General features: G+C 34.8%; 1 protein-coding gene across 10 annotated transcripts in view; it reads left to right on the plus strand.

The window, feature by feature from the left end:
• GAS2 (growth arrest specific 2) overlaps window positions 1-24,043 on the plus strand; it is a 100,843-nt gene that overhangs the window by 35,683 nt on the left and 41,117 nt on the right. For 8 of the 10 annotated variants that reach the window (XM_023928824.2, XM_086894149.1, XM_023928823.2 and 5 more), the window contains 3 exons: window positions 9,300-9,363; window positions 13,825-13,969; window positions 16,166-16,273. In XM_023928824.2, the coding sequence (XP_023784592.1) occupies window positions 9,300-9,363; window positions 13,825-13,969; window positions 16,166-16,273 (317 nt within the window). Of the gene's footprint in view, window positions 1-9,299; window positions 9,364-13,824; window positions 13,970-16,165; window positions 16,274-17,100; window positions 17,267-24,043 lie in introns of all 10 variants that reach the window. The other 2 variants (XM_086894150.1, XM_023928826.2) reach the window with 1 other exon arrangement.

Genomic DNA, 24,043 nt, shown 5'->3' on the forward strand with positions numbered 1-24,043 from the left:
ATCACTCTCTTTTTCTCTCTCTGGATAAAAAGATTAATCCGCAAGTCTCATCTGGGTAATGAAAGAGTTAAAATCTTGCCCAGGCTTTTGTAGATGGTTCGGTGATCTCTGCTGAACAGGAGCTGGAGCCGTCTGCGATGGAAAGTTCTTCATAGCTGCTCTGGAGAGTGTAGTCACCGCCCCAGCTTGCTGCAGGTCCAGAGCCGTTCTCCTTCTTCACTCGGCAGTTTCTAGTAAATTTAGTTACAGCAAAACCTGCTGCCGAGCCAGAGATTGGGCCCAGGCCGGCCCGGCCCGGGCCCGAGGAAAACCTTCCCCACGCCCCCCCATCTCCCGGCTGAGAGACGGGGCAGGCCCGGCCGCATGGCCTGGGCAGGGACGGGAGGCATGGAGCTCTGCCACCCTTCACAGCCAGGAAACAAAAGAGAACCAAGAGAGCTCTGGTTTTACACTTTAAGGTAGGGTTCACAAGTTGATCCCACTTTTCAATGGCCTAAACTGCTGTCAGTTCTCAGCAATGACCAATAATTGGTCAGGAGAAAAGACTCCAGGCAGTTCCCAGCAACTCCAACTTTCCTTAAAGGTAAAGTAACTCCATGACACACAGGAGGCTAGAAGATACTAATTTTTTCTGTTTCCTATACTGACCATTTTTTCCAGCTGGTTCCCTTGTGCAGTTCTGGACAAAAATTGTCCAATACTACTGCTCCAGGGTGTTTCATGAAAATAATTTTACTGCTTAGGAAATCACTGTTCTAATACTACATATTCTTTGTTGTCTTAATTCTTTTCTCTTCAAAGGAAAACTTACAAATCTTGGCTTCAGAGTTTCATAAATCTTACGAGATGAAGAGAGTCCAATATTTGTTATCTGAAATCAGATAAAAGTGTAAAGCAGTCAGAGTGACAGATCAGTCTCCGTGGAAGACAAATGAACACACTGTGCTGCATGAAGAAGCTTCTTTGTTCTGTTTCTCAAAAAGCCTTTGCCCTGTTGAAGCTCTTACATGTGTTATGACTGATCTATTCCTATTCTTTTGCAGTCTTGTTCTACTTCTGTAGTCTAGCACAAATATTTCTGAGAGAGTTTTTCATTTGTCTGTTCTTTTATCCTGGGAGGTTTTTTAAATTACACTATTTTATATGTCTGGGAGAAAATGCTTGGTCAAGGACAGATCAGTATCTCAAAGGTGACAAATAGTAAGTTGAATATATGTATTGGCTCTGTTTTGTTAATTAAATTTTTAAGATGAAATTCTTATTTGATATGGTAAATCATGTGGAAGGTGAACAATAATTGTAGTTTCAATGATTTGAAATGGTGAAGAATTTGGACTTCACCTAGGACCAAGAAGCTTGTAAACACCAGGAGATGCAGACCTCCAATGCCTGAGATAGGCAGAAGAACCTCTGGTTAATGGAATACTTAAAGGTATTTGAATTGCTATGGTAAGCCCAGCCATTTGCCATTGTTCCACAAATTTATTGGGCATTTTTGAGAAACTAGATCTTGTTTAGAGATGGAATTTTCATACCTGGAATACTGGCATTTCCTGATAAGTTAATATTCACACATAAATAGTGCCTTGCCTGCCATAGTAAAACACAGAGTGTAAATACACCTGAAAAAGTGTGTTCCAGCAGACTTCCTCACTCAGAAAACTGAAGTGAAATATGACTGTGCACAAATCTGTGCTCCATTTTGTTTGATTAGTGACTGATTTTTCTTCACTCATTGAAAACTAGGTTCTGTTTTTTCTTCCCTTCTTATATAATGGGCTAGTAGAAAAGATTTCTGGTGCTTGAAATAGGATTAGGACTTGATAATATTTTGACTCATTTTTATGAACTTGAGAAGGAGACGGTAATCATGCCATTAAAAAAAGTAAAACCAGTAGCTATCATTCTCCTTCAATTTAAAGTAACTTGAAGTTTTGCTTTCTTTTGAGATTTCTCTAATACGTTAGAGATAATGATAGATGTTAACAGTTGCCAACCTAAAGCTTTTATGTTCCTCTCTCTCCCACAAATCACTTCACCAATGCATAGGAAGCAAAAATTCATCCAAGGTAAGTAATACCAAAGGTTCTTTTCAAAGTAGTGAGAAATGTGTGTGAATAACATCTTTGCACTTCCTCATTGAATTCTGTATTTTTTATGATTAATAGTGGTGAAATTATGGTTAGAGAGGTAACTGTTTTCTGTATTTTCTTCTGTTTTTCCCCACAGCTAATAAACTCAGTAAATCAGTGTGTAAATTGTTAGTGATAAAGCAGCTTTTTTCTGTCTGTATTAAAGAACCTTATTGTATCAATGTTCTCAATTGAGTGGATTTTTATCTACATTTTTTAACTGTTATTCTGTCTGTTTTATGGCATGCAAATACTGTGTTGTTTAATTAAAGGCACATAGTTATATTTTCATCATACTACTGTGTCATATAAAACATTCCTGAGGTCTTTTTCTGGCAAATATGTATTCTAGAATTGTAAGAGTGATTTTGAAGATTTCGTGCACTGAAATATTCGAACAATGGATTTATGGCACTACTGATTTTAAAAAAAAACCTACCAAGTGTATTAGAGATTAGCAAAATTAATTTTGTACTAGCTAAGAAATTGTTAATTGCTATTACTTCTCATTACTTAAAAATACTATCTCATTGTTATGACTTCTGAAGAAGTATTTGAAACAATGCAAGTATACCTACACAAATGCATCCCAGCGCTTCCAACTATTTTGCACTGAGGCTGAAGTGGTATGAAGGCATTCCTCATTAGAATGGAGCCGTCTGAAACAGAGACTAGAGCAGACAGGGGTAGTCCATGCCTGATGAGTGTGCAGGTAAGTGATGCTAATGGGAAACTTGAGTATTCTTAGAGGCTTGCTTCTGCAAAGGGTTAACATTTCAGGGCTGTTCCAGACAAGCAGGTGAGAAGATCTGTTTGTGTCATTTTGCTCTTGTCCTTCACTTGTGAACTAATTTAGCAATTCATGTAATTATTTAAAGTTAAACACAGTTTCAAATTCTTTGTTGGATTTCGGCTAATCAGCTGAGCTAAACAAGGAAACAAGATTGAGGTCTTCAAAATAAATAGAAGGAAATGTAACTAGAATGAAATATAGAGGTGCTTGATATACCAGGAGATGTGATAGTTCTGTCTAATTACTAATTACTTCAAATATTGGAAGACATCAGTAGAGAGATCAAAAATTTGAATACTTGCACTGCTAATTTGTTAGTAGTCTGTATTTGTCTTGCTGAATGTTGTTACCATGCTTTAACATAGGTTAAAATGCAAACAAATTGTAAACACAGTTTTCTGTTAAGAGTTTTAACACAGCCAGAGGTGAGTGGTAGCAATTTATCTCTAAGTGCAGAGACATGGCAGGGAAGTCTCCGAGTTAATGCCTTTGCAAAGAACAGGTGTCTGGCATACTTGATGTATGAGATGCAGCTCATACATGAACATCTGTAGAAATTATAGCAACATGGTACATAGGGATAATCTTGAGTGCTGCAAAATAGAGGGACACCATGTGTACTCCCTGCACTCATTGCCAAATTTAGCATGCTTGTCATATTTTTATTTTTAAAGTTGGTGTATTTAAATAAGGAATTAGCTTTGTTAATACCAAAAATTATGATCCAAAATCCAAATTTTGATAATTTGTGCAAATCTTGAGGTACAGCGTCATTGAGCAGTCTTCTTAGATGTATCAGACATGTGGAACTCTAAATATAATGTGCTAACTCTCTGCAGTGTAAGGATATTATTACTGCCTTTAACTCCTCTGTTCCCATAAATATACCTTGTAAGTTTCCCTGTACAGATTTTAGAGCAGCAGATCCCCACAGTTATGGTAATTTTAATTATGGAAGCATTCTAGGTGGAGGTATTTGTAATTTTGCTTATGCCTGAAGAGTATAATACTCAAAGAAAACTCTTCTTGGATAAATAAGAATGGTAAGATTTTCTGTGATTGCTTTAGTTAAGTGAACATAAAGCATAAGTTCTGAACTCTTTGTGCTAATGGAGTGTTGTTGGATGATTATAGGATTTGGAACCAGTGAATTTTCTGCATCTCTTCCATGATAAAGTCTATCCGGCAAGAAAAGGGTTTGCCACTGAGTGTGCCAGCATGCTGATATGTCATTTGTTTTGGGAGGTGTTGGATGCTGTTGATGGTTAATGTTTTGCACTTGTATATCCTATGCAGCTGTATACATAGTATGTGACATGGACTTCTTTTGATGCAACAGACTTTCATGGACAGGTTTCCTAAATAAAACCATTTAGTATTTTAGTGGAAATAGTAAACTGAAACACAAAGACCTTTGATCTCTCTTCTCATATTGTTGATTTAAAGGTTATTTTAAAAAATACTCAAATGTTGCTTACTTAAAAATATTTTATACACGGGGTAAATTTTTTTTAATGATTACTGTAGTTTATCTGATTCCAAGATGCAAGTTTTTGCTGTTCTTTTATACTGATAAATCCACATATTGTAATACCATGTTAAAATTTACATGAAGTTGCATCAGAATAAGATTTTGTCCCATCTTTCACAACTCTTTACTAAACTACTCATAATATTACTGAATATGTCTCATTTTGAGGACTGTAGAAGCATCCTGGACTCTTTGTTGTTACCACTGGATTTGCATGTGGAACTAATGAACTTTACTGAATTTCAGTAAATTTTTAGTGTTTAGATGATCTCTATATTCCTTCTAGATGAATTCTTTACTGTCTTTTGATCTAGTATGTTTGACACCTTAATTGTTTTGAGACTTCCTTAAGTGATTGAGCTGAAATGGGGCAGGGAGTGTGGGGGAAGCACAAGTGTGTCATAGCATAACTGAAGCAAAAGCAAGGGTAGTTTGAGATAAGTTAACACCATATTGACAAAGCAATGTTGGGGTTTTTTTTAAGCACAAAAAGCCTTTTGTAGGATCAAAATAAAAAATAAAAGAAAAAGTGAGAGACAAGAAGAAGAAGAAGAATCAAAGGACCAACCTTTTGGAAAACTTTCCCAAAACCAGTGTGAGTTCTGATAGCAATTGGAAGCCTGTGATAATAAATACTAAGGCACTTGGTATTGTGCCAATATTGCCACTGCTAGTGGGCTAAGGAATGCTTTAGAAATAGAAATCATATTTACTTTTTATGATTCAGCTATGCCTGATATCTTAATCTTTAAAACAAAAAAAAGTTTATGTTAGAAGGAAGACTGACTTCATTAAAAATGACTTATAAAAGTGTTAGGAGCCAAGATTTGAACTTGGCAGGAAGTTTTGAGAAGTTTCTTTCTGTATTGCGATTATTCTACTATTTTTCTATTAATTTATTATTATTATATTAATTTATTAGTAGATAATATGTGGATATTCTACTAATTTAAAACAAACACAAAACTACAAACAAAACTAAACCCCTGAATGTTATTGTGAACTCTCAGTTTAAACATGTTTAGTAAACACATGGACTTCTAGTGCATTGTGTGTTCTGTCTCCTCACAGTCCCAGGTTCTAATAGTGCTGAAAGCAGAGGCTGCTTCTTCTTTGCTTCTCCGGGTAGCATCCAGGCACTGAGCTAGAGGTCACTGGGGAAGGGACCAGTGAAGGATGCAAAAGTTTGGAGAACATTAGGTAGGAAAGAAATGGAAGTACATGGGATATGCACAAAGGGTGACTGAACAAAAGAGGAATACGTATAAAAAGAGAACTGGACACCAATAAGATGGGAACAGTATGAAGAAATGTTATTGCCAGAGAGAAGCAGGGGTAAAAACTTCCAGGACCTGAAGAGGTATTATTGTTAACAAAGAGTGGCTTCAGGTAGGATGTAAAGATACAGGCAATGAGGACAGCAAATAAGAAGCATTTAAAGAGATGAGATGAAAAGTGAAAAGGCAGGACGCCTAAAATAAGCCAGACTTGTTTGCACTATTTCTCTATCTTCCCATTGCATTGTTGTCAAGCAAATGCCATCAATGAGATTCTCTAGAAAAATTAATATTTCCATTCATTTTATGCATAAAATAGCATTTATTGGTTTCTGAAGTCCCCATATGCATATGCTGTATAGTCCTCAGGAATGCTAATATTTTCTTGTTAGAAGTATTGTCATATGAGATGACCTGATATTTGTTTTTGTGGTTGGTTATTGCCTGCACACGTCTTCATCCCCTAACAATTATTACACTGTGTCACATTGTTCAGTGTGAAATGCATGAAATGTGTCTAGATTATCTTGAGTCAGACTTGCTATAAGCCTAAGAATCTTGTTTGGGTATATAATTTTTTACTTTTTTATTTGTATATTCTTCTGGCTATATTTATGGATCTTTTTGCAAATAGTTATAGCTGAAACTCTCTTTTTCCTCCATTCCAAAGTATTTCAAATGTGCATGTGTATGAATTGCAATTGACTCTCTTTGACTATTCCAAACCCAGTTTATTCCACTTATATTTTGGGGGATGCCTTATTTCTTAGAGTCAAGTTGTATTTTGGGGCTGTCACAACCAGTTTAAAACCAAAATAGAAGAATACACTACTAGGGTCTTGACTGTAACACTTTAAAAATACTGATTACTAGTAAAAGTTAAATAAATTAAATAAAAATTAAGCTTAAAAATTATATAAATATTTAATTTAATTACTGTGTTGTAGGAAGGAAGAATATTGAAAATAGCTGAATGTCCAAGTGTTCATAATTTATATTCTTAGTAACAAATGGCTGAAGAATGAATATAAAATAATAATAATAAATATTTAAAATATAAAATAATAAAAATAAATATTTTTTCTAGTGCAGTGCCTGTTTAATTTTCATGCTCTGCAGTTTCACTTCTGGAATTATATTTGCATGAGATTAGAGGATAAATGCATACCTCTCCAAGGGCTACACAGACACTAGGAAAGGATGATTGGAATGAGCATTCAACTCACCCCACTTACACTTATTCATGTCAGTGGAGCTCCAAGTCACAGAAACTGGAGGTCTACCTCTGGCCATTAGTTACCTAGAGATATTCAGGTCTGTGGATTCCCCTTTTGGGTCTCATGCATAAAACAGAATAATTGCTTTCAGAGCTTTAACTAGACATTAAAATATCTTTTTCAGGTATGGTATTTTTCTTCAAGCATTTGAGTTAAGTGAGTCTTTAGATTACCAAAAGTTTATATAGCTCATGTCTTGACCTTAAATCATTAAAACAAATTTATTTTGATGCTATTCAGTTTTTTCTGATTCATACAAATAGTCACACAATTACTTTTTGGTCTCAATTAAATCTGAAGTGTCAGGTGCAAATTTTTTTGTTATTGTGGAAGGTTTTAAAACCTGATTTTTACTCACAACATAAGGTCTTTACTCTAGTAGGTATTTCTGAAGAGTAGATTACAATGTACTCATAATTACTTTTTTCTTCTATTTTTCCTTTCTTCTTCTTGGAGTTTTGGGGAGTGGATTATGCAAACAGCCACAGACCTTTCTTTGTTTATTGTTTTTGGTTTTTGCTTATATACTTTGCTAAACTTATTTACAGAACATTACCTATTCTGAGTTGTGGAGGGAAAAAATATGTTGGTTTATGGTGGTATTTCATAATTGTTATAAAGGTTCTTGGTAATAGATTCCTTTGGGCAGGTGAGAGTGAAACCACACTGAATGACTAGTGTTTTGTGTATGTGTATGTATGTATGTATGTATATATATATATATATATGGCAGATTTATTAGATCAGTTTGGTTGTAGCCATTTTGGTTATTATCATCTATAGAAATGCAGCAATATAAAAGTATGATGATACCACTTAAGAAAATACAGAGGGAAAAGAGAGAAAGGATAAGAATAGAGAGAACTGAGACTTAATTGCTTAATTGTTGCAATTTCTGTGTCTCTTGTTTGAAGTGATGGTCACAGTCTTGATCCATCAAGGGTGGGGTAAGCCTATGAAGCACCAGGTTCAATGGGTTAGTATACCGTCACATTCAGGTGAGAACATCTGGAGTACCACCCCTGAGACAAGGATTTTTCACAGTCTGTTGCAACACTGTGGATCATGTGCAGTCCTCTGGTGGAAGGCCTCAGATATTAGTCTGGGCACACTTTGTGGGACTTGGATGGCTTATGACACCTAAAGCATGACAAGTGCCTCTCACATCAGCATAGCTGAGCCAGTTATGCCCCATCAGAAGGGATGTATGCCTTCAGGCCTATGTGGAAGTGTGAGTCTGCCAGTACCTTCCACAGAGGGGAGTTTTCTGCCTGAGCCAGTTATATAAGGGAGGACATTGCCCATTGCCATGATAAGAAGCACTATTCCCACTTGGCAGGATCTGCTTCTTATGAGCTTTTTCCCATATTTGTCTCAAAACACAGCTTGTTGCTAAATAGAAGTTGGTTGGTTTTGGTCATCTTCTGGGGGTGGGTGCACACCCCCTCTTGTGCCAGGACTGCTCTTACGCAGTTGTGATATTTGACCACCACACACCAAAAACTCTCTCCCTCTCCTTCCAATAGAGAGTGCAAACTTGGCCTCAGCAAAGCACCTTTTCACCTGCTGCTTTTGCAAATGGATGGTTGGGACATTAACCCCTAACATTTCAGTCTCTCACAATAATGAGAAGATCATGCTATATCACATCTACTTCTGAATAATAAAAAAACTATTCTATGTGGAATCTAGACATGCAGACTTGCATTATATATATGTATAAAGAATAAACTTTTTGTCTGTTCGGGATTTTTATGCTGTGAAGAACTGATTCCTAAAGTATTCTAATTTCATGTTTACTTTAAGAGTAGATGTGGAAAAAATTCAGGACCTAATTTGTAGTGAGGTATATCCTTGTTAATGCAACTTTGTTATTTTTTAAATTTAAATTGGCTAAGAAAAATAGTGATCTAAAGGATATGAATTCTCTTAGTTTGTAGAAAGAAAAATATCACTCTAATGTTATTATTTTTTACTTTCTACTAATTAAAGTGTTGTGACAGATCTCTTGATTATTTTTAAATAGTTATGAACTGCTTGCAGATTACCAATTACCTCAGATAGTTATTTAGTGATTTAGATAACTAAACTTCTGAACTGTATGAACTGAGAGCCACTCATCAATCCCATCCTTTTTATTCCAGTAAAACTCTACTGCAAGCCAAAGAAAACAATCTTTTATCGGAGTCAAGAGTTACAGATGTTGATGATTAGATTCCATTCCATCACTAAGATCTTTAAAATAGCTTTTATTTATCAATGTTTTCCATCTTCATTTTGCTTTTCTAGTACTCCACAAGCAGCCAAGAGAAGTGTGCCTTTGTTTGCTGGAACTTGGAAGAATTGCAGCAAGGTAAATATATTTAAAGGTAAAAAATATTTAAAGACTGATGAAATATTTGCATTCTTGACTGCAGGGCTATTGACAGCCATATTAAATCAGTACATCTCAAGCTAACTTTTGTGTTTATTGAGTTCAAATAGAAGTTCATCTTGATGTCACACTTGTGGGCAGTTGTTAACAAATATTACAAAATCTCTGTACCTCAATGAAGAAATTTGTTGGCTATCCTTGTATTAAAGAGAGGAAGGGTATGAGAAATTTCTTTTTTCTATAAAACTTTAAGACGATTCTCTTTCCAAAGTCAGATCTCTCTATAAACAACTGCAATTTAATTAAGTTTTCTGGTAGTAAGTTGATCTTGACATGACCTAAATCTGATTCTAGCTGGGCTGGACCATCAATACATTGTAATGTTATCTTTGACATCAAGACAAAGACTTTCGCTAAACAATCAAAATTATAGTAGCTAGAATGTGTTTTTCCCCCTTTTTGCGGATGCAAATTTAACCAGCATAATGTGTAAGACTTACTAAAAAATACATGAGCAGCAGCACTACTGCCCAGTCTTGCATGTAAATTGTAGTTGAATTCATCGATGTGTGTCAACTTGGAGTGCCTTGCTATTCAGATAGTTTCATTGATTTCAGAAGAATTCCTTCTGGTAACAACCAAGGTGAAAGATACCCCTGTTTATTCCTAGTTAAGAACTAGTATTGACTGTGTTAAAATTCTATCATGTGTATTCATATTTTGTGAATGAACTCACGGTCAAGTTTCAGAAAAACCCATGCTCTCAGTGTAATCTTCTATAGGAACAGCAACGACCAAAAAAATAGTGATTTCAGGTTTTCAATTATTTTGTTATCTCTAGAACTTTGGTTCAAATGGCAAATTGTTTTAACTTCCCACAGAGAAGTATTTTGATCTGAAAGTGCATAATGAAATTAATCTTAATGAATCTTAATTTACTGGAGCAAACCAACTGTGCTTTCAAGACTACTGTGGAGATAGACCTACAAAGACCCTATGCCTGGGGCATAACTATCGGGGGTATCTGCCCCAGCTGGTGAATTTATAGTATCCAACTTCCTCCAGTAATGCATGTTTGTCATTAGGCAGTGCTGGATTCTGCTAAAGTTGGTTGAGTTAGATTAGTCTCATTTTGCAGTGAGATTTGATGTCCTAATAGATCTACAAGAGAATGAAAATAGAATCTTATTCTTTATATTTGTCTTAAGCTTCCATGTCTCAGATGCTTTCTATTCCAGACATGAAAAGTACTGAACAAGTAAATAAGCCACGTTTTCATTTATTATGTGTATCTATCCCTTTTCCCTTAAATATTTGCATTTTATTTTTTATTTCTAATACATGAATATTACCATATATCATTAATGATTATTTTATATATTGTGTTTCTGTTTCTGTATTTATGTTTCTTTATTTTAATTTTATTTATAAATTAGGGGTCAGATGACATGTCTGTCTACTTTTCCCTGCTCTAGTATCTCTTCAAAAACAAACTCCCATTTATAATCTTGTGCACTTCCAAAGTACACAAAAACTGAAGTGGAATGTCAGGTTAATACAATTGAAAACCAAATATATGATGTCTATTTTGCCTGTGCTGTGGTAAACTAGAGCTGTATGGGAAAAAAATTATAGTTTCCTTCATTAAGTGTAGGAAAGAGCATATTAAAGTGATGTTGCTGTGCTGCTTTAAAGAAGAGAGAAGTCAGATGTATGCTTTGTAAAGCAAACCAGGTCTGTTGGCAGTCTTAGGGATCTGCTTTCCAGAACAGGAGCTGCAGAGATCTTTGAAAAAGTACCTCAGTCTGTTTTTTAAGAACTAAAAGAGTAAGAGACACTGAGAAATTTTAGAAGCAGAAAGATATGTTCAAAGTGGCTTATTCATCACAATAACTCAGCTTTTGGTACACTGCCCAGCTAGATTACTGTTTGTCTTCAGGGTCTGTAACTCCTGTAAGTCAACCTAAGCTTTTCATTTAATGCAAATAGACTTGTGATTGAGGCACAAGTAAGGAAGAATGAGGATTGCTTGAGGAAGAGTTAAATTGAACTCTGTTCTGCTGAACTAGAACTTGTATTCAACAGATATTCTGTGGAGGAGGGGAGACAGGTGATAATTTACCTTTGCTTTAGTAATGCTTTTTATCTCAGTGTCCTCTTAGACAAATTAGGAACATATAATCTTGATGGATGGACTGCACAGTGAGTGGGAAACTGGTGTGACCACTTAGTTCAAAAAGTAGCAATTCAAAGATATTAATAGAAGTACATTTATCAGTATGTCTGATAAATTATCCTGAATTTCAGTTTTTTATGAAAACAAAGTTCTGGGATCGTCTGCAAAACTTTTGTCACTGGCAAATGTTACATCTGATACAATGAGATGTATGAGAGAGGGAAATATCCTACAGGGTGGAATTGACCACTGACAATGCACAGGACTTTTGCAGAGAGTTGCACAGGTCAAACATTCTCCCTAAGTATTTGAAGGTCAGAGATTATACAATAAAAAACAGCTAAATTATTTTTTTTCACAAAGAACGAAGTTCTTGGGTTATTGTTAAACTCTGCGGGGTTAAATGACCCCTACAGGTCTTTTGGAATTACTGTTGAGCAATATCAAGATCTTTCTACTATTGTATTCAATTTTACCTTGATAAAAATGGAAAGTTGTGCTCTAAGTCTAACAGAGATCATGTTACAGTCTAATGCTGCTTCACATGTAGTTGTGAGAAACTGGCCTAGAAAGGAGCAGAAAAGAAAATGCTCAGCATATCTTCCCAGAATTTTCACCTCTACCTCTCTCAGAAAAGACGTGGTTTTTACAATTTCAGCTTTCTAGCGTGTGGAAAATGTGTGTGCCCCTGTGTGTGTGTGTGCCTATGTGTGCCCGTGTTTGTTGATTTTATTTTTCAACTTTTCTTCAGAGGAATTCACAACACTGGAAGTACAGGCAACTTTAAAAATCTGTCACAAGCACAAAATGTAGAAACTATGAAAAGCAGTAGAAGCAAAGAAGCAACATTTCTTAGAGTGGAAGAGTTTTATTTGATGAGTAAGGCTGTATGCAGGAGTAGGCTTAGAGCCCAGTGGGAATTAAATTATTTACTTCCTGTCAGCATCTGCAGACAGACAGGAAGTAAATAGATTTTATGTAAGTGCTTGCTTCAATGTTGGCTGGCTTTTCATTAGGCAGACTGCACCAGTTAGAAGCCTCTACAAGCACAAATTTGGTTCTTGGTTTGGTTTCTATTAATTTACTAGGCAGCAGTATGACTAAATTAAATGTTATCAGAAAAACGCAAAAGCCTTGTATATGCACTTATGTCTTTTCTCTGTACACTTCTAAGATCATTATGGTATTTAGCTTAAATTTTCATGATATATATTTGTTACTGCTTAATATTTTAGTGTCCAGATCTTTAACTAGGTAACTCAGTATAGTTCTGCATCTGGACTATGGACTTTCTGCTACAGAAGAAAATATGATTTCATTTGTGCAAGTAGTTTGCTATGAGAAGTCTACCTGGCATGATAACTTTTCCAAGCTGAAATTATTCTGTGATTCTGTGAAAAAGGGACTCTGTATGTTTTTCTGGGATTTGTTCATTGTTGGCAGATAAAAAACCCCCAAAAAACCAGAAGGGAATAATCAGTAATTAGGAAAATGGGATCCGCTTTTAGACTTCTGACTTCTGTCCAAGCTCTGGTGCTTGCTGTGAGATAGTTACTCAGTCACTTGTCATAAAGCTTTCAAAAGATCTTTCACAAACAACCTTGCTCTTCAAGTGCTCTGTTTTGAGTTTACCCATGCTGAACTTGCATGTGTTTTGTTTTAGCTGGAGCTATAAGTATGTTACCACTGTAAACAGAGATCTGAAGACTGGCTGTCAAAAATCAATTAGTAAAAACACTAACCACTTCCGATGAGTAGTGGCCATGTCTCAGTTTACTTACCTATAAATTCAGTACAGTAGCTGAGACCAGGAAAGCCCTTAATCCCTTTTCATTTTGATTTCTTTGAGAAATACTAACACAAAATATAAGTTGTCAAGTAATCTGAGAAGATGCTGTTTGGAAAGAAAAAAATAGAATAAAGCACAAATGTACTGAACTTAACTCTGTCCTGCATGGTATTGCAATTTTTGAGGTCTAGTGTTGTTCATAAATTATTCACCAACATATATGATATCAGACAGAGAAGCTGAAAAAATACCTGTATTTCCTGTAAATTTGATTAACTGAGAGACTGCATCTAAATTATTTTTTTCTATTAATTTGAAATGATGGCGGTAATATTTGGTGTGTTTTATAGATGTTTGTTAATGTGTGTATCATTCTGTTACTGCATACAAAGTAGAAATTCTTTCCACTGTACTGTTTTAAAATATATAATACTTTATATGGACCAGTAATTTATTATTTGCATGTTTCCAAAAGATTTGGGGTGGAACCTCCTGGATTAATAAAATTGGAAAAAGAGATTGAACAAGAGGAAACACTTTCAGCTCCCCTTCCATCTCCTTCACCATCACCCACAAAGTCTCCTGGGAAAAAAAGCACAGGAAAACTGTTGGATGATGCTGTAAGTTGTGGGAGGAAGCTTCTTCCTATCTTATTGATTCTCATATGCACTTACATGCAAAACACACAAAAGCCTGAGTTTAACATCTTACTTTATTTTAAACATTTGTAGATTTATAGAGTTATTTGTTTATTGACCACAATTATTTATGTGTGAAGCTTGGAAAAAAAAAAGTCTGTGTAGCAGCTCTGCAGTTTAGCCTAGCTTTGTGCTTAGGACCACATTCCCTTTTATTACTCTTTTACTCCTTCACCAACTCCCACTTGGTGCTTTGTCGGAGGAAGGACTGAGTCAGAACACAATTTGGCTCATACGGCCTTGTACTGAATGTTAACAAACACTTCTAAGATATTTCAGCCTAAATTCTATGCTGTTCTGCATGATTCTCACATATTAAAAAAACAAGCATTGTTTTCCTCATAGTTAGAATCTTGCTTTAAATTTCATTAAACTTGTTGCAGCATACCGAGTGTTCATGTTTTTGGTGTGAACCCATAGGGGTTCATTTGAAATAGCTGGAATCAAATGAAAAGGACATATTTTGAGACCCTGAAGAGGTTAAACTGGGAAAGTACAAAGCTAGCCTGTAAAAAGAAGCAGTTACCATAGTAACTACTACATTGAAAGGTAGATGTGCCACCTGGGAGTTACAAAGCACTTCTTGAAAAATCCATGTGCCACTTTCCTGTTACAAAGAGCAGATGGAATATAATGTTCATTCTTTTTATTGAAACACTTTTTTTAATTTGATGCATATAATTACATTTAAAATTTTCTGGTTTGTATTTCTTCCTCAACTTTGCAAAAGCACTTGTGTTACAACAGAATTGAGAAAGAGCAGTTATGTGTAGAAGGAGGCTGATGACTGCGTATCATGTAGAAATTGAACAGAGTATGTAGGTTTTCTCTAACCACCTCCTTTAATTTAGAAAGCAGTATGGATAGAAACAGAATGGAATTCATCCAACTAGATTCCTGACCTGCACTGCCCCAGACATTCACACCATAAAATAAGAGTTGCTCATATAGTCCAGACACAAAAGCCTGAGTTTAGCATCTTAGTTTATTTTAAACATCTGTAGACTTACAGAGTTATTTGTTTTTTAAGACTTTAGTTTGTTAGCTGTTCTGAAGATATCCTTTCCTGGGCTTCAGACCACTTTTACAGGCCTTGGTTTGCAAACTGGATATGAAAATGTCTTTGGAATATTGTTTGAAGTGGACAAAATCTACAAGTTCCTCTGGAATTTTGCATTGTTAGATGTTGACATACTAAGTACGTACATTGTCCAAGAAAACCACAGTGTTTGAAGATGCTGCACTTGTTCTTGCTGTTCCTATGCCAGAAGTGCAATTTGAATGTCAAGTAAGAGTTTCACAGCCAGATCTGCTCTTCTGATATTGATGCCTTTGTTATTTTCCCATCACTGAAAAGTACAAAATATACTTCTACTAAACATCACTGCCTCTGGTAGCACATGCCAGACCCAGGAGGCTGAAGTCAAGCTGATGCAGCTAATAACAAGCAGGAAAGTGGTTTTCATCTGTTTTATCTCGGCCTTTATTTTTGGGGCTATGTAGTTAGGTTTGGCAATGGTAGTGTGCTTGAGATACCTTTAAATTAACTTTGATTGAACTTGCCCTAACAAGGAGATCATAAGTGCAGTTGAAACTACTGGGGAGTGTCTTGGCATGAATTTTTAATCATGTAGCATACATGATACAGTATTTTCTGTATGCTTTTTTCTAAGGTGTCAGTGTACAATTTTAAATAGGCAGGGCCTCTAACTGGTAAGGAAGATATCTCTATATTTATATATATTTAGAAGGCAGGATGTATCTTATGACATCTTCATTTTGCCTGTTAGCTGTATTAGCACTTTGAGCTGATTCATCATAAAATACTGAGAATACATTTACAAAAGTTTGATGCTAAATTCCATGTAACAAACTCCTTGACTTCAGATAAAGAGTGCAAATTTGATCCTGAACTGTGGGACATTTTTAACTCAGCTACTAAATCATTGCTATTGGAAGCACCATAGGGTGCTTTCTGGGGTTACAGAAATGTTAAGAAGACCAAGAAAAATACCATCAATTAGGACTTAAATTATACATTATGACAAGTGTCTTACTGAATGTTTTGCTATCCATGTTCTTTTAAACCGTTCCTATTAATAACGTCTTGTTTAATAGGTTAAACATATTTCTGAAGATCCACCGTGTAAATGCCCTAATAAGTTCTGTGTGGAACGTCTTTCACAGGGAAGATACAGAGTTGGAGAGAAGATCCTTTTTATTAGGGTAAAGATTATATTTTCACTTTTTTATTTTTACTTTGTTTTTACTTCACTGCTACCTTCCACTTTGAAAATTACTTCACTGATTAACAGGAAAAAATATTTTCTGGTTAACCAGGACTGACTCATTTTATGACACAACTGGAGAATAAATAGCCTACGGTGTGTCAAGTGACTCAAGGAATTGCTAGTATGTGATAAATATCCTTCTGACTTTAGGTCATTGAATTTGCTCTCTCTTGAATCAATAGCAACCAAAAGAAAAGTCTTCAGAAATGGACCTGATGATTCTCAGTTTGGCTTGAAAGAATATCCACTGCATTAAAACAACTTTTCTTCTACTCTGTTTTGACTGATATTATTTAACAGGTCAGGAAACAGATAAGAGGCTTCATGATCATTGAATTGCCTGGTCATGACTAAGATACATTGGTAAAGCAGCATGAGCAAACCATTAAGATCCATAGTACTTAATTTGATTAACAGATATTTCCAAACCCAGAGCTGTATTTCAGACTTTGTATGTAGAGTATTAACTCCCATAGCACAAAGTTAATCAGTATCAATATTTGCTAATATTATTATATGGCTGAATTTAGCGCATCTATACTTTCAAAGCTTAATTCTTCTGATCCACTTAATCTTCTTTATATATGTCTATGGTAATAATAATTGAAAATATGCTAATCTTATTATGTAGTTGTATATTAAGAATCTGATTCATACTACGCTTCTCTCCATCTTCCTCTCCACATGTACATCTCTTGAATATTGACTTGACACTATGATGGGTCTTGCTCTCAAATAACTGTTATCCCTATTTTGCTAAAGGCACATAACTGTGACCTGATAAAACTGAGCACTTGTAAACAGAAGAAGTCAGAGGGACTCCTTCTTATCTGCAGAAGTCAAGTTCCTGGTTCAACAAAATATCAGAGTGCTTATTCATTCATAAATTTCTGCTTAATTTAACTTACAGTGAAGTCAATGAAGCCAGGTAAGGATTTGGGTTTTCTCAGGAGTGTGAAGTTGGGAACATGTATAAGTACTGTGCTGAATAAGTATTAAGAACTCCTAATTAATTCAGTTATAGATCATAAAGAAGAAGAAATAAGGGATTTGTTAAATCTCACAGATAGTTTGAGATTTAACATGCTAGTAGAAAGGATTAATAGCTTTTCTGGTGTGTAGCCAGTGAGACTTTTTTTTTAATTCTGCAGTATATTTCGGTAATAGCTTTATTACTAGTTTCAAACCACTTTGAAAAAGGTAATGGTTATTAACCAAAGACCTCAGAAATCTGGCACAGTTTAACATCTACATTTTCTTCCTTTTGGTTTTCATTTTAAAAACAGTATCAAAGTATTTTTAATCTTTTAGTTTTAAGAAACTTGAATTCTGCGAGAATGGTGAGTATCAAATTTCCTTTTGCTGGCTTTTTAGTTATGCAGTCTAGTCCAAGCCACATTTCATTCCAAATTTGAAAACAAAACATCCTTTCCATATCACACTTCTGCATTCCAGGTTGAATTTTGCAAAAAAATATAACAATAATATAGATTAGATATTAAACAGCAGTATTAAAGACCATTCCTAGAAAACTTTTATCAGTGGAAACTTGCCATGCATTTCAGTGGGAATAAATTCATGTTCCTAGGTTTTAGAAGTCAGTTGTCTTTTGGTTTAGGTTAGTTTGAACTTCATTTCAGAGCACTTCACTGGATCATAGTGAGTTTTTACTCTTCACTCTACATGTTCATGTGTATATAACTAGATTTATTAGCCTTTCTTTGGAATCCTTTAGACACTTGTGAAAAAGCACATTGAAGATGTGTAGCTGATTTTTAATTTTACTGGTATTTGACACCCTGTTTGATGGCACTGAGGTAGTTCCTCCTATGCTGTATATTCTTTACACAGTGTGACACAGTCAGGTACATGCCATTTTTACAGCCCAATGTGTTCCAGTTGATTTGAGATAAACTCTTTTGTTGTTTTAAGATGTCTTAGTATATCCTCTACTGTATTAGCCTATTAGCTTTTTCCAGTAACCACTATAGAATTTAAAACCTCTGTCACTTCAGTGATGCTACAAGTATGCCATGTGGTAGAAGTTAAAACCTATTAATTGATGGTTAAGATTATTTTTTCAGAACTTATTTAATAATATAAAATTAATATATAATATCTGTATTTTTTTTTCTAATTCTGCAATTCTGTTAGTGAAAAAACCCAAAACCAATATACAAACCAGAGAAGAAAGTGTCCCCACTTCCTCTTTTTATTAATTTATGTCTATATATGACATAAATGAACAAGGAACAGCAAAGCAAAGTAAAACATGGCAGAGCATAGATTTCATGCAAAAAAAATCACAGAAACAGATGTCTCAATTTAAAGTCATTCTAAGGAAAGAAAACCCTTTGGAATATGTAGCAAAAAGCACAGGGGTAATGGTCCCATTAAAATTAATTTTTTTTTTTAACATTGGAAAATATTTAAATTCCTAATAGAAGTTTTAAATATGTGAATTAAAGGAAATTATTAAACTTCATTAAAACATTAAGAGACATAAACATCCTGATAAAATTGCATGCCCCAAAAGTGGGTTTTTATGCATGAAGTGGTTCCATAATGCATAAACTGAATATGATTAACATAATGTTGTGGTGACTTAGATGCTAAATATTTTTTTTCAATAAAAATTTATCTGCTTGTAGATTGTCTTTCTTTCCTTCCTTCCAAATAGGAATGATTCTAAATTCCACTTACACAGAAAAGATGGAAGACATGTTTTATAGTAAAGGATTATATTTATAAGTTGAAATAAATTACCATCTTATTTAAAACTAAAACATTGGTTTACAATTAGTGAGATGTGTGCAACATACAACGAATCATTTGCTGTTTCACTCTCCTTCCATCCTACCATTATGCTTTAGTCTTTCAAAATGGAACTGAATGAATAAGTCTGTTTTTAAAAATAAAGAATAACAAGTCATGGAAACTTGTACAAATGCTTGGTTTATAAATTAGGGAAAAGAGTCACAGAGTTTGAAGTGCTTGCTTCTTGCAGAAGGCAGCAAAGTAGTTATTAAGAGAGATTTTTGTAGTAAGAAATGTCAGTCACACCTTTAAAAAAGTACTTTTTTAACAGTTTCAGTGACAAGAATTCTGTTTTCAAGTTATTGTATATGCATTGTATATGCATTAGTATGAAGATTTTGCACAAACTAACCAGTGTCTCTCAGAAAGATCTGTTGTTTTGGTCCATATCCATGATGATATTCAGATTGTTGGGAAATTATCTTTAGTGCAACTGGAGTCACATTAGATGATATAATGAGTCCTGGTTTTAAAGCTTCTGATTTTTCCTGTGACATATAGATTTTCTCTTTCTTGCAGACCAGTTGATAAGTATGTGATTGCTCTTAAATGATTGACCTTGTACTCTAAATAATTAGTATCATGTAACATTATTTTGCTATAGTAATAATAAAATGTTTATTTAATACTTTTTTCTAAATCCCAGGAAAGGAATGTTTTTTACCTGCTGCAGAACCTGTGTAGAAACTTTATTTTCAGATTCACTAATACAATATATGTGTAATATATAGAATAGAATATATAGAAAAATCACTCTGCAGACAGTCTAGTATGCACTATTGCCTCTTCCTAGTGAGAAAAATTTACTTGTGTATAAATGCATAAGTATATTTTACTCCAAACCATCCAGATAGGGATGATGTACCATATACTATATAAGAACTGGAAATAAGGAGAAATAGAAATCAGATTGATTATACAGATCACAAGACTCAAATGCTTTGTTCCGCCTTTCCAATTCAAATGCAAAAGTTTACTCACAGCTTTTGCATGGTGTGCTTCTGTCTTTTGTTTTTCCTTCAGCATCATTTTCCTAGTTTTTGTCTTCCTTATTCCAAAGATTTTCACAGTTCTGTTTTTCCCAGGCCTCTTCCGATCTGCAAAAGAGTTTATATTTTTAGTAGTGAAAAGCCTTTCCTAAGCTTTATCCATAAGAAATATCTTTTCAGGGTGTTTAAAATGTGAAAATCATGGGCAGATCAGGAGTTTTAATTAACCTAACTCCAAAGAAGATATAGTGGGAATCCTGGGAACTTGTGAATTCTGAAAACAACTTGGGCCTCAGGGCAGCAGCAGTCATTGGTCTCTTTGGGCTTCTAATCTCAGTCTTCTTGTGTTTGTAGACAACTACAAGAGACTGCAACACACCTGGGGAAAGGCATGTCCGAAGTCCAGCCCTAGTTTATACCCAGATAAAAGGTGGTTTTGGAGATCTTTCAGCTTGACATATCTTTGCTCTGTGCCAATTCCTCTCCAATAGCTTTGCAATCACAGAATAGATGACATTTCAGTCTGGTGGTACTGAAGGTGGAATTCTTCTCAACCTTCTCAGGGGCAGTAAAATTCACTCCACAAGACTCAAAAATTCTTGGGCAAACAGTGATACTGAACGTGTCAGTGGAGTGGCTGGAGTTGCGTGTTGCCTATAGAACTGTCAGGAAATCTGTTTTATTCTATACTCCATTGTTAATCTGTTGACACTGGGCAGAGCCCTGCCCTGCCTCAGCTTAAGGTGCAGCTTGCTTGTTCTTTTAGTTACCCCTTCTCTCCTGACTCTTCCTTTATTATTTATTTTTTCCCCTTCCTGCCTCCAGCTTTTCTTATTTAAGACTAGATGCCTCTATGGAACCAGAAGCCCATGGACATATCTCTCTTCACTCTGTTCCTGTTTTTGCACTGAATAAAAAAGTAGCTAGAGCTCCACTGTCTGGTCCTTTGAAGAATTGACATTTCTAGTTAAATAGTTGACTGATTTTCACTGAGGGTTGTTGTTGGAGTTGAGATACAGTGTGTGCCCTTGTTTCTGATACTTAGTTTTAAAATCAAAAAAAACACTGAATTTCATATAACATGAAGTTCATGAGCATGTTTTCATGGTGATACATGAAAACAAATGTTAAAATTAGATAGAAAAAGCTAAAAATTTAAGTGTGTAGATTAGAAAATTTTCTTAAGTCACTGGGTGAAAAAGTTAGTTTAGAGAACAAGAGACAAGATGGAGGATTTAGGGTGTTGTCTCTTGTCCCTTCTTCTTTCTTCTTCATGTTCTTCTCCTAGAAGTTTTTGAGTAATAACAAGTGATTAAACAAAAAATGGCACAGTGCAGCATATAGGTAAAGGGTCATTGGGTCATTAAGAAAAATAACATACATATCTATTGTTAATTAAGTAAAAATAGGTATAAAGATAAAAGAACTGCATACTTCGGGGCCATTTTGTGCATCAGACACGATGTGTGCCACAAGGCCTTGTTTGTACCATCAAAAGAAAGAAATGTACCAGATTACAAAGATTGACTTTGTGTAACCAGCCTAGAAAGACCTGTCAAGTTTTGTGATGACCTTTTCATAAATATGAAAAACAAGATTCTAACGAACTCGGGAGTTTTCTTCAAATCATAAGAATTGAGATAAGCAGGGCTCTCCAATAGGGAGGATCCCGAAAGAATTCAACCCAAAGAAAGCTGAGAAATCCAAGACGAAAAAGAAAAATACAGAAGAAATTAAACAGAATCAGAGAAACAGAAAAAAGATTTTTTACTGAAAAGTTACAGTTATCCAAATCCATAAAGTGTGAGAAATTAAATAAATATTTGTTTTCCCCTCTTGATTTAATTTTCTAACTTTTTTCACCAACATACTGCATTTGTGCAGCCATTGATGTTAATTTAGTGTCTAAAACTTTGAAAGGACTAATCAGAAACTTTTTACCAAAAAATCCCTTTGTAAGTCAAATTATTAGCTCTGAATTTAATGGAAAACTGTTGAAGTTACTCCTTTTTACTTTCACCCAAGTTCTTGTTATATTTGGTGGAAATTTTTTTTGCAGAATACATCTTTGATGCAATATTCAGATTCAGTGGAACTGACAGGCTGTGCAATAGCTCTACAGTTTTTCTCACTAGCTTAGTCTTTTTTGCCTCAGTGACCTCCTTCTGTGGACAATCAAATACCATGTCTTCTTTAATTCCCAGAATTAAATTAATGCATTATTGTACTATGAGAACTCCCCTTGGAGATAAGAAAAAATTGTAGCAAATTGTATTGTGCCTTTTTTAGGGTGTAATGCATCTTCAAGAAATGTAATATTCTAGTTCTTGAAATGACTAATACACCTGTGGTAATTTTCTGCCATAATATTTGTAATTTAGGCTTCTAGAACTGAAGTTACAAGAATATTACATTACCTGAAATTAGTAGAAAGAGAATACTCCTGAGGAGGAGGCTAGGGTAGAGTAATCTGAAGCTTTATGTCTAAAAGCATCACCCTAAAATTCAGCTGATTTTCATAGCAACAGATAAAGCTGGCAAAGCAAGACATTCCTCAGGTGCCTGAGTTTCCTCTCTGGCATGAATAAACTAGGGTAATACACTGCACACCAGCATTGGAAGTATTTTCTGTGTGGTAATTAATTGTACAAAAAATTGTCAATACTTGTAAAGATAAGTACAAAGCTAGAAAAATAGGTATTCTTGATCTCATTATTTTAGATTTTTTTCCCTCAATACCGAGAATATAAAAATACACCAAATTATATAACTCTTCTTCTCTCCTTTTTTCCCCTCCCTTACTCCTGTATATAAAAGGTATTGGACCAACATCTCCACAGCTAGGAGCATATACAGACTGCTACTCATGTCCACCATTAATCTACAGACAATTTTGAAAACAAAAAGGTCTTTATTTATAGTGTATTGTTGAGAACTAAGGATTGGGTCCCATAAGTTTATACTGAAAATTTTAATGGGGGAAAGTATTTCCTGTCTCTCAGTTATTTTCTTTTGTTTCTGTTAAGTAGATTAGTCATTTTGTAGAAATCCATTTGACATTTACTAGACAATAATATATTCTGCAGTAATTATGAGACAGCAGCATGTGCTTGCAATTTAGAAAACACCTAAGTAAACCTGATGCTTTAGAAATGAATATACTGCTATTTGTAGTGTTGCTGTTAAAGGATGGCACTGAGCTTTACATTTCTTTAAACTTCTTTGACTAGGTATGAGACTAATGGGAATTAGATTTAACAGAGTCAAGGTAAGTACATATGTCTTCTGTAGAAGAATGCTAAAATATTTTTTAGGGTGAATTGAAGTTAATATTCTTCTCTGTAGGTTTAGATAATTACTATACAATGCTAATTGAAAAGGAAAAAACCCACCTGATTCTTTATGATATACATTGTGTACAGTATACTTTTATACTGTAAGCATAACTCATGCAGCCATCTGGAGAAAGGAGCAAATGTGGTGGCATCCATTAACCAGAGCTTCTGCACTGTTCATAAGGGATTGTCATTGGACATGTAGGATTCAGGCATAAAAATGCATTGAGTATCTATTGCTATATTCCTTAGCTTTAGTGTAATACTCTTTAGAGAAATCTTAGCCTACATGAGAGAATTTCCAGTTGGGCTTTGTATCTTGACTCAGGAATAATAGTTCTGGCCACAATTTAACAAAAATAGTATGTAGGCTTTTAAAATATTTAATACTATGGGGTTTTACCTTTCTATTCCTAAAATAACAGGAGAAATTTAGAGTGCATTTAAAAAAATGTTTTATTTCTCTGTCATTCCCTTGTCAGTGTGAAAGCAATTTTTTCCTCTTGTTGTATTCAGTTACACTTTCTAAGCATTTGTGTTGTTCACCAGAAACTGTATCTAAGC

The sequence above is a fragment of the Cyanistes caeruleus genome, chromosome 6, assembly GCF_971803275.1.
Source record: "Cyanistes caeruleus chromosome 6, bCyaCae1.hap1.1, whole genome shotgun sequence".
In the NCBI taxonomy this organism is placed as follows: Eukaryota; Metazoa; Chordata; class Aves; order Passeriformes; family Paridae; genus Cyanistes; species Cyanistes caeruleus.